The sequence below is a fragment of the Schistocerca piceifrons genome, chromosome 1 (genome assembly GCF_021461385.2).
Source record: "Schistocerca piceifrons isolate TAMUIC-IGC-003096 chromosome 1, iqSchPice1.1, whole genome shotgun sequence".
Taxonomy (NCBI): Eukaryota; Metazoa; Arthropoda; class Insecta; order Orthoptera; family Acrididae; genus Schistocerca; species Schistocerca piceifrons.
Window position 1 is genome coordinate 1,230,119,253 of NC_060138.1, and position 16,663 is coordinate 1,230,135,915.

The 16,663-nt window shown below is 38.0% G+C and overlaps 1 protein-coding gene and 1 non-coding gene across 2 annotated transcripts in view; one reads left to right on the forward strand and one right to left on the reverse strand.

Moving 5' to 3' along the window:
* Positions 1-16,663, forward strand: part of LOC124779672 (juvenile hormone esterase-like) — an 88,357-nt gene that overhangs the window by 71,443 nt on the left and 251 nt on the right. The window contains exon 10 of the mRNA XM_047253727.1: positions 3,481-3,613. Coding sequence (XP_047109683.1) covers positions 3,481-3,613 — 133 coding nt within the window. The remainder of the gene's footprint in view (positions 1-3,480; positions 3,614-16,663) is intronic.
* Positions 269-343, reverse strand: Trnas-cga. The gene has a single exon. It is a non-coding gene; the product is annotated as a tRNA-Ser (tRNA).

Consider the following 16,663-nt stretch of genomic DNA (forward strand, 5'->3'; position numbering starts at 1 on the left):
AGCGACGTGACTGTGTCAAGCGGTACAGTACTAATGCTGTATCCGAACATTATGGGTATGTTTTCCCTACTCAGCCGCATTAACTTACATTTTTCTACATTTTGAGCCAGCTACCATTCATCACAGCAACTGGAAATGTTGTTTATACTGAACCAATTGCAGGCGCCAGGAATGTGACGTCCCAGGACAAAATCCCACGCTAGAATGAGATTTTCACTCTACAGTGGAGTGTGTGCTGATATGAAACTTCCTGGCAGATTAAAACTGTGTGCCGGACCGAGACTCGAACTCGGGACCTTTGCCTTTCGCGGGCAATTGCTCTACCAACTGAGCTACCCAAGCACGACTCACGCCCCGTTGAGCAATTGCCCGCGAAAGGCAAAGGTCCCGAGTTCGAGTCTCGGTCCGGCACACAGTTTCAATCTGCCAGGAAGTTTCAAAATCCCACGCTATTGGCGAGAGTGACTGCCACTTGCTGGCCTTGTTGTTGCTGTTGTGGTCTTCAGTCCAAAGACTGGTTTGTTGCAGCCCTCCACACTAATCCATCCTGTCGAAGCCTCTTCACCTCCTAACAACTACTGCAATCTACATCCTTCTTAGTGTGCTTCCTGTATTCATCTCTTGGTCTGACTCCACGATTTTTACCTCCCCACACTTCCCTCCAGTACTAAATTGGTGCCACACGGAGTGGCCGCGCGGTTTGAGGTGCAATGTCACGGATTGCGCGGCCTCTCCCGCCGGAGGTTCGAGTGCTCCCTCGGGTATGGGTGTGTGTTGTTCCTAGTATAAGTTAGTTTAAGTAGTGTGTAAGTCTAGGGACCGACTACCTCAGCAGTTCGGCCTCTTACGAATTCACACACATTTGAACTAAACTGGTGATCCCTTCATGTCTCAGAATGTGTCCTGCCAACCAATTCCTTCTTTTAGTCAAGTCGTGCCACAAGTTTCTTGTCTCCCCATTTCAGTTCAGTGCCTCCTCATTAGTTACGTGATCTATCCAACTAATCTACAAAGTTCTTCAGGAACGCCACATTTCAAAGATTTCTGTTCTCTTCATGTCTAAACTGTTTATCGAACATGTTTCATTTATGTACATGGCTACACTCCAGAGAAATACCTTCAGAAAAGACTTCCTAAGACTTAAATATATATTTCCATATTCGATGTCAACAAATTTCTCTTCTTCAGAAATGCTTTTATTACTGTTGCCAGTGTACATTTTATATCATCTCTACTTTTACCATCATCAGTCATTTTGATGAACAAATAGCAAAACTCTTCAACTACTTTAAGTACCTCATTCCCTCAGCATCACCTGATTTAATTCGACTACATTCCATCATCCTTGTTTTGCTTTTGTTGATATTCATCTTATATCCTTCTTCTAAGACACTGTCCAATCCGTTCAAGTGCTCTTCCAAGTCCTTTGCTGTCTCTCACAGAATTACGTCATCAGCAAACCTCAAATTTTTTATTTATTCTCCCTGAATCTTAATTCATACTCCAAATTTTTCTTTGGTTTCCTTTACTGCTTGCTCAATGTACAGATTGAATAACAGCAGAGATAGGCTACAACCCTGTCTCACTCCCTCCTCTGGTCGTTTACAGCTAGCGAACTTTCTCAACCCTCACTCAGCTTACTGAATATCAGCTGCTACAAAATTCGTGTTCCTTTCTGATAGCAAATCTCTTAAACATGTGAGTCCAGAACTATTATCACTATATCTCACCTTCTCCCCTTGCCCCTTACTGCTGCAGGGGTTTCCCAAGACAATGATTACAGGAAATCTGGCATTACTGTACCGAAATGTAAGCTACTTCGCTTCGACATCTTCAAATTACGACTTCACTTCCTTTCATTCTCCATATATGTCGAGACCTATCTAACACAGGTTTCTTTTTAACTTTGATTTCTATTTCACTTTCCCTTATTTTTTCTATTTTTTAATTTTTAATTTATTTAAGGCTTTGATTTTATTGGTCTTTATTTTATGTCTTGTACTCAGCCAAATAATTTTTTTATGTTTTGTTTGGCATTGACATGATTACAAATTACGATAAAACTCATAAGAAGGTTCTCTGGATCAAATCCTATCGAGCTTGTTGATGTTATCTCCTTTCTTACCATCAAACTCCAATAGTTATGTAGATTTGGTCAATATTAGTTAAACAAAAAACTCAAAGAAATGCCACAAAGAAATAATACTTATGTAACATAAAGTAGTCTTCTCAGTTGCGCAAATATACATTCTTATGTATTGTGCCAGCGCAAATTGACTCAAAAATTTAGTATTAGTGTCATACAAAATCAGTACATACATTACATACATAGATAAAGAAGCAAAAATACTATATATTTACGAGAACTCTCAAAGCTGCTTAGTAATACTGGTAAATAACACACTACTGAGACATAAGAAACTCTCTACCACTACAAGTAATATGCCTATACACATGTTCAGCCAGTACAGTTGATCACAAAGAGGTAGGTAATACTAAGGAATGTAGTATTTCATTCGCCATGAAACTGTTCTCGGGAAATCAAATATCTTCCTAATACTTTCTGCCATCGTTGATATTTCTTCTTCAGTTCTGATCATTGGTCCTGACTCTTCCAAAACCAGGGACGAACATTCCATATTCATTATTTACTTTAGGCATGTGGACAGGGAATCCAGATAATCACTTTCTCCAGCACCGTGAAATATGTAGATGTCACTATCGCTATATTTCACATTCACTGCACCTTCCGCTTTTGGAAATATTAAATACGGCTTCGAATGTGCTCGACTAATCAACATCATTGTCAGAGTAACTTTTATTACATTATTATTATCATTTATTTGTATTATTATTTCTATTATTGTGAATGTTTTGTAATATATTTGGTATATGTTGCTGTTGGTCACACGTAAGACAGCAGCTTCAGGCCTTAATCTGTTCAGGCTAAATACGCAACAAATAAAATATAACTGGGTCAACAAACGTTTGTTGTCTGCTTCGGAGATTCATTTTTAGCTTAATTCATGTAACAGCATGATGAAAAACTGTAGTGATTTCCATTACTGTCACTTTGTCAGCGGCTGTGACAACCAGTAGGCAAATTTCCGACGTTTATGCGTACAAGTCTAAGACGTTTTCGTGTCCTAACGGTTTCAGTTGTCATCTGACCACTCTCGATGGATGCCAATCATAAACGTTGAACAGACCACGAGTAGCTCTGTGTTATGATAATTGTACTACGCCGCCGAATCATCACGATGTGCAATTTGTCAAATTCGCTTAAATAAAAATTATTTGTCATTCTTCACCAGATGATTTATCTGTATCGATGGCATCTGTTTTTAGCTTCGTCATACACTCTCACCTAGTCAGGCTTGTTCTGATGGTGGGTTGTATGCCATCTGGTTGGTGTCGTTTATAAGATATAATTGTTGACAATTCGGTCCTTAGCTGATGTGTTTATGTTTTATGTCATAGGAGCACCACACATGGCAGACCTGGACTCACTGTTCAGCGTGCCCGGCTCCGGACAGAATCTAGACCCAGCTTCGGATGAGCAGAAAGTGCGCTCTGCAATGGTCAAGCTGTGGACCAACTTCGCCAAGTATATGTAAGTACTTCCTCCAATGATCTGCTTTACATTCCTGAGGTGTAACAGGCACAACTTCTCCAGCTCGCGTGAATTAAACAACAGCTATCTACATGAATCAGAAACTGCTTTGTATTCCTCAAAGAAAATAAGGTGCTAACAGTGTTCAGAATTACCAAGACAGCGCCTAGCAAGCAAAAAAAAAAACAAAAACAAAAAAAACGGTTCATTAAAGCCGTTTACCTTCATCACTCGTTATGTCAAAGAAAAAAAGGTTGATAAGGCCACATAGGCGCGAAGTAGTATTACAATTACAAACACTGGTGCTTGTCTGAGCACTTTTCATATTTTCCACCCTGATGGCCATCAGGTCAGCTATGTCAAGCTGCAACAGCATCAACAGATCGATGAAAGGGTACAGAACAAAAATGGTCCAATGAACCTATTTTCGAAAACGCATCGTTTCCATGTTAGAGACCATTTATTCAGTCGTACATTTAACAAAGACTGCGATCTAATACGTAATGTACAATGCAGCCACAGTTATATTATGTGCTGATAATGGTTTCCATGTGCCTCAATTCATGCGTGTACACACCTTAGCATGTTCTGTCTCACACCTTCACATCGGCCAGGCTGCATCCGAGCAGTGTCAAAGGGAGCGTGAATATGCTGCTCCAGTGCCTCCACAACTGGAATGGGCTCTGCATATACGATACTTTTGAGATAACCAGAAATCGCCCTGGTTGAGATGTGGTGAACGAGGACATGCAACTGGACCCTCTTGTCTGATTCATCGACCAGCGAAGACACGATTAAGATGTGTCCAGATGTTAACGGCGAAGTGGGCTGGAGCACCATCATGTAGCAGCCACATAACCCTTCGATTCATCAGCAGGAGAGGCAAAGTCACCCGCAAGAAACGTCGCTAGCTCCGGCCTCTTAGGCGACGTGGAACGAAGACAGATCCCAAAATACGGACGCCAATTATCCACGTCCACACATTCTGCCTGCACCAATGCTGATGATTCGCTGTCACCATACCATGTGGGTTCTACATACTATCCCACGGACGATTGTTATGAAAGTTGAACATACCAATCCGTTTTAAAGGTGGCCTCATAGCGTGAATGACACAAATCCCAGAATTGTGGTTGCCTGGTGAAGAAACCAGTGACAAAACTGCTCCTGATGTGGGAAGTCTGTTGCTAGTAAGCCCTGCTCAAGCTGTAAGTGATAAAGGTAGTAACAATTGTCATGTAGAATGTTCCACACGGTCGTCTGGCTTACCCTGTACTGTTTGGCCAACTGCCTGGTACCGAAATGGCAGTCGCCTTCCACAGTATTAACCACATTTTCCTCCAAGTCTGGTGTCTGAACGTTTTGGAAACGTCTTTCATGATTTCCTACTTCCTGAAACGACCCTGTCTCAGACAAACAACGAAGCACTGTTGCAGACGTTGAATGCTGTGATCGTTGTCAGTGGGGATAGGTCTCCAGATACTACCTTGATGCCCGCCACCCATTCCCATTTGACTTTCTGTAAGTAAGCTCTTGATTCGAATTCAGAATCATTGTGTACAATGCTGCATCACATCTGTTATAAGATGAGTCATCAAGAGAATTGAATCAGACACAACATTATCAATTATTGTGGCAGGAGAGGGCCCTAGGGCATCACTTATGAGGAATAGTACCACCCTCTAAGAGGAAACAGTGCATACTGCAACTGTGACTGCTTGGTACAGCGCATATTAGAGCGCAGTTTCTGTAACAAAGTATGTTTGAATAAATGGTCTTTAGCTTGGAAACCTTGAATTTCTAGACATAAGTTCATTAGATCTTTTTTGTTCCATATCCTCTCATTGATTCTCATTGATCAATCCCTAGGGTTTGCATATGGTGGAAAAAATCACCCTATAGAAATGAGGAAGGATATGGGCTCAGTAGCAGGAATGGGAAGGGATAAATACACTTTGAGCCGGCTGGTTTGGCCGAGCGGTTTTAGGCGCTGCAGTCTGGAACCGCGCTACTGCTACGGTCGCAGGTTCAAATCCTGCCTCGGGCATGGATGTGTGTGATGTCCTTGGGTTAGTTAGGTTTAAGTAGTTCTGAGTTCTAGGGGACTGATGACCTCAGATGTTAAGTCCCATAGTTCTCAGAGCCATTTGAACCAAATACACTTTGAGGTGGGCAATAAATCTCATCTAGTAATAGTATATACACTAGTCAAGAACCACAAGAGAAGGACAATGCCTGGAAGCATGGGAAGCTATTAAATAGATTGCATTATAGTGAGACACAAACTCCGAAATCAGGCTCTGTGCTACAAGGCACATCCGGGAACAAGCATATACACAGATTACAATTAAGTAATGATGAAGAGCTAGCTGAACTTTTACAGAATCGACAGGAAGTATCACTGTGTGTTACTTATTTTTTAGTTTACACGTCTAGTTCCACAGGACAAAACTGGGGAGCAAATCTCCTTGCTCATGGATCATGTCAGTACATGAAATTACAACAGAATAGTTATAATAGACAAAATAAAATATTAATGAATCGTAAAACAACATCAAGCTATACGTTTATATAAGTGCAGTTGTAACACAGAAAACAGCTTATTTTTTCAAGGAACTCCTCGATTAAATGAAAGGAGTGACCCATGACGAAACTCTTCAGTTTGGATTGGGAAGCGCATACCTTACTGCTAAGATTTTTGAATTTTTGTTGTAGCTTATCGAAAATGAATGCAGCAGAATACTGCACACCTTCCTGCACAAGAGTGAAAGAGATCCAAAATGCAGATTGGACTTCTGCCTAGAATTAACTGAGTGAACGTTGAATTTTGGGAATAAGCTGATATTGTTAACAAGAAACGACATTAAAATACACAGACTAATGAACAGAGGTTCATGAATTTACACCACTTATTGCCCAAACCGCCCATTTCTGAGCCATAAATACCCTTTGAGAATGGGGAGAGTTACCCCAAAATAAATACCACAAATCACAAGCAAAACGAAAACAAGCAAAGTAGACTACTTTTTGTATCTATTACTTACTTCAGATACTGTTCTAATAGTAACAATGGGGCTTTCCACGACAGTTTACCCACGACAGTTTACTATCTATCGAAAGATGTAGAAATCTGAACTCTTCACTCTCACTTATCACATACCCATTTTGTGAATTAAAACGTCAGGTTTTGTTGAACTGGGTGTTAGAAACTGTAAAATCTGAGTCTTACTGTGATTTAGCATTTTACTTTCTACTAACAATGAACTTATATCTAGAATTGCACTATTTGAATCAGTGCCAACACTGCACACATCGTTTACTACCAAGCTAGTGTTATCAGCAAACAGAAGTATTTTAAAATCACCTTTAGTACTAGAAAGCATATCATTTATATAGATAAGGAACAGAGTGGTTCGAACACTGATCTCTGGAGCACCTCCAATTTAACCATGCCTCACTTGGACACCAAATCATAGACAGTCTCAATACTGTGGAGAATGATCTTTTGCTGTCTGTTCTTAAAGTGAGAGGTGAACCAATTGTGAGCTACTCTCCATATCCCACAATGGTCCTACTTCTGGAACAACATTTTGTGATAAACACAGTCAAATGCCTTAGTTAAATAAAGAAAGCTACCTAATGCTCGAAACCTTTTGTTTAATCCATCCAGTACATCACAGAGGAAAGAGAATATAGCGTTTTCTGTTGTTAAACCACTTTGAAAACCAAACTGTCCATTTGACAGAAAAAAAACCCTGAAGGCATGGAAACAGGTCTCCAGTTGTTTATATTATCCCTTTCTCCCTTTTTATAAACTGGTTTTACTACTGAGTAGTTTAGTTGTTCATGAAAGTGACCATTCCTAGAGGAAAAAATAGAAATATGGCTAGGTACAGTGCTTATATGTGCAGCACAGTACTTCAGTATTCTGCTAGATACTCCATTATATCCCTGAGGGGCCTTAGTCTTCAGTGATACAAAAAAATTGTACCTCTAAATGTAGTTGCATGTGTAGAACTAAAAATTTCGGTAAAATTAGTATTAGCATTTGTAATCTGACTGGTTCGAAAAATAATCGTGAAAATGATCTATGGAACATGACATAACTAAACTAAACTATCGACTCAGTTCCTCTTGTCAGTGTCACAGAGGAGTATTTCAGATATCAGTCTTCAAAACCCATTTTCCAAGAGTTACGTGATTCCCTGTAGAAACTAAGTTTTTATTTAATTCACCAGCTGTATTCAGAAAGTGATTGTTTAATACTCTACATATACCTAACTTATTGCTAACAGAAACATTTTTACTACATACTGACTTTATACCCTGGACCTTGTGCTGCTGACCAGATATGTCCTTCACAACTGACCATATGGTTTTAGTTTTACCTTGTGAATTAGCTATTCTATTTGTGTATAACATACTGTTTCCTTCCTAATAAAATTTTTAAGCGCTTTACAGTACAGTCTGTATTGGGCTATTGTAGCTCGATTGTGACTCTTCTAATATTTTGATATAATTCCAACTTTTTTCTACATGGTATGCTATATCCCACTAGTCAGCCACCCAAGCTGTTTCTTACTGCTAGTACCCTACTTTAGATGTTCTAATGGGATTAGCTTCTAAAGAGAATGATAAATGTGTAAAGGAAAGGATTATATTTGTCATCTATGTTATCAGCACTATTAATATCCTGGCACTCTTGTTTTTTAAAGAGGTTTAAAAAACTCTCTACTGTCAATGGATTAGCTTTTCTACATTGTTTGTAATTATGTATAACATTTGTTTGAGAACAAAAATCTTTTAGTATTAAAATTTGTGCCACATAGTCTGAAAGGCCATTCACCCATTTACTAACAGAATGCCCAACTAGTAATGAAGAATGAATAAAGATGTTGCCTACGATAGTGGTACTGTTCCCCTGCACCCTGGTTGCAGAAAATACAGTGTGCAACATATCATATGAATTCAGGAGAACTTCCAACATTCTCTTTCATGCATAGTCACATACAAAATTAATATTGAAGTCATCACATACAACTAATTTTTGGTAGTTCTTAAAAAGTGAACCAAGAACCCTCTCTAGCTTGAGCAGAAATGCACTGAAGTCAGAGTTAGGGTACCTACAAATAATTAAAATTATAAGTGTAGTTTCACTTAATTCTGCTGCTGCTGTACAACTTTCAAATACGTGTTCAGCATAGTGCTTTGACACATCTATGGACTCAAATGGAATCCAGTTTTGATGTACATGGCCACTTCCCCACTCTACAAAACATTCCTTGGAAAACATCCAGCAAATCTGTATCCTGGTAAAGCAAGCCTCTCAACTGTCACATTATTTAATTCGTTCTCTGGTATACCAATAATGTCAGAGTCACCATCTGTAAACAGTTCACTACCTTTATGTGTAATACTGTTATATTTTGATGAAATATGCTTATTCCTTCATTACTTGGATACCTGACCTGTCATATATAAGCTTTGCCAGCCCTCCTTCCCATACCTACTGAGGTAGGGAAACGGGATGCTGAAGCACTGATGATGTTTCTTTGATGGTACCTAAGACAGCAAATATTGTGATAGTTATTATCACAGTAGGCAGTTGAGCTGAAGAGGAACCAAAATATCTGAACTGACCTATCACAGTAGCTGGATTGATAAACATAGTTACAATGAAGGTAACTGCAAAGAAACGTTGGGTATTGGTATAAATACTTCTCTTCATCAGGGAAAGAAGGAAATACAGCGTTGTTTAGGAAATGAAAGGAGTGCAGCAATATAAGTCACTTACAGACAAACTCAGTAAGCAGTGCAATAAGTCTAAAGCGAAATGGCAACAGAAAAAATGTACAGATGGCAGAAGAAATAATCTTTGGAAGGATAGATTGAGTATATAGAAAACTCAAAGTAACTTATGATAAAATTAAAAAACAAAGGGTACCAATGTTACCTGCTTAACAGAATGGTATGTGAAAAGTACACAAAGAGCCTTTACAAAAGAGGAACTGTATGTTTGTGTAACAGAAAAGGAAGCAGATGTCGATGTGAAAGATACAGAGATTTCAGTATTAGACAGAGATTGACAGAGCTTTGGAAGACGTATGAACAAACAGTGCAGGATGAAAAGATAACATTCTTTCAAAATCTGTAGTGTCTATGGGGGAAGGATCAACCAAACGACTGTTCAAGCTAGTGTGTAAAGTGTGCAAGACTGGAGAAATATCATTAGACAGTCGGACAAATTTCATGAAAAAATCGCCAAGGTACCTTACGCAGAGAAATGTGACAGCTGATGTACAATCATTTCGACAGTTTAACATCCAACTTGCTGACAAAAATAATACCCAGAAGCATGGAGAAGAAAATTGAAGGTCCAACACATGACAATCAGTTGGCTTGAGGGCAGATGAAGGTACCATTTTCTTCACAATGGAAGCAAAGTTTAAGGAAAATCGACACAACTTTCTAGGTTCTGTCGACCTACAAAAAGCATTCATAAATGGAAAGTGATGCAGCATGTTTGAAAATCTTAGAAAAATAAGTATTCGATGTAAGGAAGAGTAATATACAATACAAACAAGAACCAGAAAGGAAAGATTACTTGTATACTGCAAAAATACTGTAGTATTTTAAGGAAAGTCATTAAAATATCCAGCAGTATACATATTCTGAAAGAAATGATAATGCAGATAATAAGATTAAAATTATATGGGCTTGGTCAAATGGGAGACAGGACAGTTGGTCATTATACAAGATTCCATAACAATTAAACTAAGTGACAATGTTGTGATTGATAGTTCACAAGTTGCAAAGTTAAGAGTCACTTTCTAAATGTAGCAGCAAATGTAGGAATAAATGATTCACTTGAAGAAGCAAGAGAATATCTTAAAAATTTTCATTAAGGGGAGTTGGAATGCCCTATCTCGCCAATGTTAAATTTGCTAACTTTGTGTACCTTTTTCTTTGGAACTATTATCTTCAGAACTTTGAAATTCTGGCAGAGGTTTTCAGCATATATTGTGAGCCCACTGAACTAGAACCAATGTTTTCTTTTTGTTGGTATAGTATTTATGAATTTTTTACCATTAAGCCATTTTTTATTGGAAAAAGTATAACATAAACTTCCCTAGTTCAGAGAATAAGCCAGTTCTTGTCATGATTCTAGTTCAGTGGCCTCTTTGAACTGTTTTGCAGCATTTCTGAAAATTTGAATGTTGTTGGTTGAGTGGTTTATGAGATAAAGGTACATGTAACACTAAAAATGTCAAATGCCAGAAAATGCGATTAAAGTAATTTATTATGAAAATTCACAAATACCTTTTATTCTATTATCAAAAGTGTCCAGCAGAGTAATCAGGGTCATCTTCTAGTTCTTCTTCTTCACCTAGAAGCTTTCTTCTCCTTGCTGCCCTTGCTTTTTTTGTATTAAATTCAGCTGCATACTGAGCCTTCCTTACTCGCACGCTGTCCAGAAGCTGAAGACCTCTGATGGTGTTGATACCAGGAGCAATGCCGAGCCTTGCCATGACCTTTAGCCTACCCATATGACCATCATTGAATGAAATAACAGCATCACTGACTCCCCATTTCAATGTTTTTATCCCAACAAATACATTCTTAGGTACACGAGTCCAAATGAGGTTGTTGAACGACTCGTTTTGATTCTGGGTACAACCATGAAGACATTTTCGCAGAAGATCAGGATGCCCCAAGTCTCTATATATTGGTTTAATTACTTCCATAACAGCCAATGGAATATAATTTTTATGGTGATAAGGATCCCCAGTAGCTTGAGATTTTCTATAATTGCACCATGACTGAGGACCATCTGGACAAGCAAAATGTTGAGGATTATCATCAGTTGATGATCGATGTAAATATGTGGCCCATACAGCTTGTCTCATTTCCTGCAAATTATTTGCATTATTTCTTATTGCCATACCATAGTATTGTTGTAATTCATTTATAATTTTATCTGACAGGCGACCTCTAATGGTTTTACCATCTGACAAAATTTTGTCCTTCAGATTCTGTTTCAGTTTCCTTAGACGAGTGCCCATTCGTTTCTGAACATGACCGACACATTCTAGTTTAGTTATTGTCTTATTGACATATGGCATGGATTCTGTAACACTTTTGTATGCCTTGGAGTCCCCATCTCCAAGGAATTTTGTGTAAAATACTCCCCGTTCTTTTTCTGATCTGCTAAACATTTTCACAGCAGCGGCAGCCTCCATGCCTCCACTCGTACCTTCATAATTCTTGCTACATATGTGAGCTGCTTCTATCTTACCAGATGCACAATGGTAACAATGTTTAGTGAGCACTTCATAGTCCAAAACTTTACCGCTGTCCACACTAGTAACAGTAGCAACAGCATTTTTGGATGTGTGACCCCTTTTCTGCCAGGTTCCATCAAAAGCAACAGGGATATCTGGGTTTCCTTCATTTATATATTTTGCTTCACTGGCAGCAGCTTTCATTGATAAATCTGCTACAGACTGAACAGCATCTCCTATCACTTCAGTGTAATTGTCAATTTTAGCAGGTGGAGGTGGAAGATTCATTATGGCACAAAATGTTTGAGCAGCAGTATGTCCTTTACCAATTGCTCTCATTGCATACATTAGCCTGATATTACTCTCAAACAAATTGCTACTGCATGTTTTAGAGCTCCAAAAACAGGTCTCATTTTCACAACTGGCACAAACTATAGCAATTTTGCAGGAAAGTCCTATAGATTTTGTTATGTTCATATCAAAAGAACCTCCACAAAGATTACAACACAAACATTTCTTCATAAACTCAGTAAAAACAGGAAAGTCGACTAAAACATATTGTTCATTAGAAGCTTCATCTGTAATTTCACTTGCACAGTTTGATAACTTCTTTTTTGATGCACTGGTGGGCGTGTCTCCTTCACACATCTCAGCTGTACAAACGTCAGAACTTTCACCAGCATCAACAGGTGCTGAAGCAGAATCACTTGAACAAACGTTATTTGTAAATCTATTACCGCGAAACTTTCGCTTTTTAAATAATGATGCACTCCTAGGCATCGTAGAAACTACGCACTCACCACTGAAAGTCAAAACAAGACAGATAACAAACTCCAAATGAGCGACAAACTAAACTCGAGGCTCAAAACAAACACTCACAGATCAAAAACTGAACAATAAACACAGCTAGTCGTAAAAACAATGGTACCTATGGAAGGATCAAAGATTCTACAACTGAAGAGTGAAATCCACAGCCTTCTATATGTAATGTTTTCGGAAATGCGAAGATTTAAATGTGTACAAATCACAAGATGGGTAACTTTGCTGGGCGCACATGTAATTTTGAAAAATTAAATAAAAATACTTCCAATTGGAATTTCTTAACAAATTTTGCACCATTTTAAGCAGAAAATTTCAAATTAAGTTATAAGGTTAAAAACTGAAAATGTGAATTTTTTCCATTTTCCGGCATTCCAACTCCCCTTAAGCAACTGGAAGTAGCACCAACTTCCTTCACTGAAATTAATACAATTCTAAAATACAAAAGCTCTTGTAAAGTTGGTGCTATTTCAACATAACTCTTAACAGTTGTTCCAGCATAATAAGAATTGTCATTAGTAATATGTCCAATACATCACTGCTACAAGGAATTTTTCTGGATAGGTTGATATATGCAATTATTACACCACTTGATAAAAAAGATGACAGTACAGACTGAAACAATTATCGACTAGTTTCCTTACTGCACCTTTTTCCAAAATTTTTTAAAAAGTAATGTACTCAAGAGCAGTCACACTTAAGTGGAAACAATTTACACAGCATATCACAGCTTGGATTCCAGAAAGGTTGCTCGACTGAGAATTCTATGATTGTGTAGATCATGTTATTCTCTTAGAAAAGCTCAAGTTTTATGGTACTGATGTCTTTACACACAGCTGGTTTGAATCATACTTGACAAATAGAATACAACAGGTTTTGATGAATAATACAGAAATGTCACAATGGTAGTAAATTTTAGAAACTGAGGCAAAAATCACAAAAGGAGATCATGAGGTTCAGCTTTGGGTCCCCTACTTAACATTCGACAAGCAAATTTGGTGTTTCTTGCAGATGATACTAGTATTATAATACATTAGAGAGAAAGCAAAAAAAAAAGAGTTACTAAATGAAATTTTCCAAACAATAATTAAGTTGCTCTCTGAAAATGGACTTCTCTAAATTTTGAGAAAACACACTACATTCAGTTCTGTACAATAAATAGTCATGCAAACAACTGATGTAGCACTTGAGCAGGAGTCAGTAAGCAGTGTAGAATGCTCGAAATTTTAGAGTGTACTTATTGATAAAAACTTGAACTGGAAGCATATTACTGAGATTCTCAAACAATTAAGTTCAGTACTTTTGCTCTTCATATAATTACTAATCTTGGAGACTAACACATCAACCTTCTGACATATTTTACATATTTCCACTTAATAGTGTCATATGGAATAATTTTCTGGGGCAACTCAGCACATACAAAGAAAATATTTATTAGAAAAAAGCGAGCAGTAAGAATAATATGTGGTGTTCACCCATACACATCTTGTAGGCACCTGCTCAAGGACATAGACACTTCAACTATGCCATCATAATACATAGTTTCACTAATGAAATTCATCATAAATAATCCGTCACAATTTGAACAGAATAATCATGTACATACATATAAATCTAGAGGTACAAATAACTGTTGTTGCCTGTTGTCAAAAGCTGTCAGTAGCTCAGAGAGGAGTTGAATAAGCAGTAGCAGAAATTTTTGATCATGTGCCGAAGAACATAACATGTTTGACAGATAGCGAAGGGATTTTTAAATCTAATTTAAAATCATTTCTCCTGGAAGCGCCTTCGGTTCCTTTGTCAGATTTTTACTTAAAAACTGGCAGACAGTAAAAAAACCTTCATTTCTAACAGTTGTTGCATAAGTAGGAATAAAATGATAATGTGCTCATTAATTTTAACACTTATCGTGTATATGTATTCTGTAAACTGACCCCTTCCACATCACATCGATAAACGAATAGTGCAGTTGGACTATGGAACATGCAACTAACTAATTTAGGATGTAAGGCAACGATGCATGGCTGTCATCAGTTTGTCATCCTGCAACCTGTATATCAAAGAAGCAATAACGGGACTAAAAGAGGTGTTTAAGAACAGGATTTCGAAGTGTAAGTCGCCAAAGTGGCGTCAACTAAAAAGAATTACACCAAGCGACCAGTCTACATGACGCGAGGCCCTTGCCACACGACGTTTCATTCCATTTCAGATCAGGATTAAAATTCAAGGTGAAAGAATATCAATGATAAAATTCACTGACATATTTGTTATCCTCAGTGAGTGTGAGAAGTAATTGGGACTAACAGAATTATGTGATTAATAATCTACTGAAATCAAAATATGGAGTGAGAGTAAACCAAAGAATGATGATGGTGAAGGCGAGGAGCGATAGTAAGATGAGCGATAAATTTAAAATCTATATTAGGGACCACACAGTGCACGATGTGTAGGAATTCTGTTGCCTTGGAAATGCAATACCACATGATGGACAAAGCTAGGAGGATGTAAGAACCAGACTAGCCAAGCGAAAAGGGCATTTCTCATTTAAACAAGTCTACTAATATCATAAACACCTTAATCTGAGGACGAGACGTCTGGGAATAAAGGTGTGGAGCTAGAATTGTAATGAAATTATTTATAAACTGTGGAAAAAGCCCTTTCAGTTAAAGAAAAACGTCATCATGACTTTCCCAGAATTGCCACACCTGTTGTTTCGGCTACTCTGTAAGAGTTTCGTTGGAAAGCCCTTACACATCCTCCATACGGGCAATTTAGATATTTTTGGAGCTGTGAAGAAAGACATTTATTGCAATTGATTTGCTTCAGACGAAGTGGTGAACACCTAGTCACTATCATGGTGCTGTAGGCAACTGCAAAATTTTTCCATGATGGCACTGAATTTAATTTGCTTTTTTTTCGTCTGTCTCGATTTCATTTGACTGTATTTGTAGATGCCCTATGAATTGTATGAATTGCTGTGATGCTGCCATCTCTTTATCTGGAGAACAGTCGCAAGTGTTATATCTATGTTTCATAGGTTCTTTCTGTGGGTACTTGTGTAGTGTGTACTCGAGACCAATAGTAGTAAACAACACAGCAATGGCTCCATTATATGTGAAATACTCTGAAATTAGCTGCGATATAACTAAATTTGTGGGATAACCAGGTCTTCTTCTGCTATGTCAAAGTGTAGCGACAACTGTACGTTGCTTTGACTCAGCTGAAACCATCCCATTACCAGAGATCATCGAGGAAGAAAAATAATTAATATCACACTATTGTGGTGATCTTGTTGTTATTGGGAATTGCTCAATTATTTTCAACAACACGTCTTGTCCTTACTTTCTTATTATTAAGCACCTTATTCTGTTGAACTATCCATTTTTCTTTTCATACGAACTGTAACAGGAAGTGCAGAAGGTCTCCAAAGAAGTTTCCATAAATGCTCTCATCTATTACCTTTCCAGAAACATTGGTGCATCTAATTCATACTGCAAGAAAACACTTCCTTCATCTAAGAATTTATTACGGAAGAACAGTACCTTTTTCTTCACTAGGCCCATGTGGTCTAGTCTTAAGCTAGCAAGGCCACCACCTGCACAATGCAAGAACTGTGTTCCTTTGGCTCAGTCACATGTTTTCAGTCTCTCGAAGTCGATAGCTGTATTTCACGGCTCTAGGAATATCACTACCACCCTATATTTTAGGGGAAACCATGCTTCTTAATTCTACAAACGCAAACCAAAGCGTGACTGTTATGCCAATTTAGTCCAGTAGTCGCTACATTAAATGGGTTATCACAATATCTGTGTGAGGTTTATTTCTTCGTTTGCACGTTACTTCCCAGTCATTACTGGTAAATACCATGAACCAAGAGAAGTCTTTTACTTTTAAACAAAAGAACGATACAAATTAGGAAACATTTGATGAATATCCTGCATTATAAATA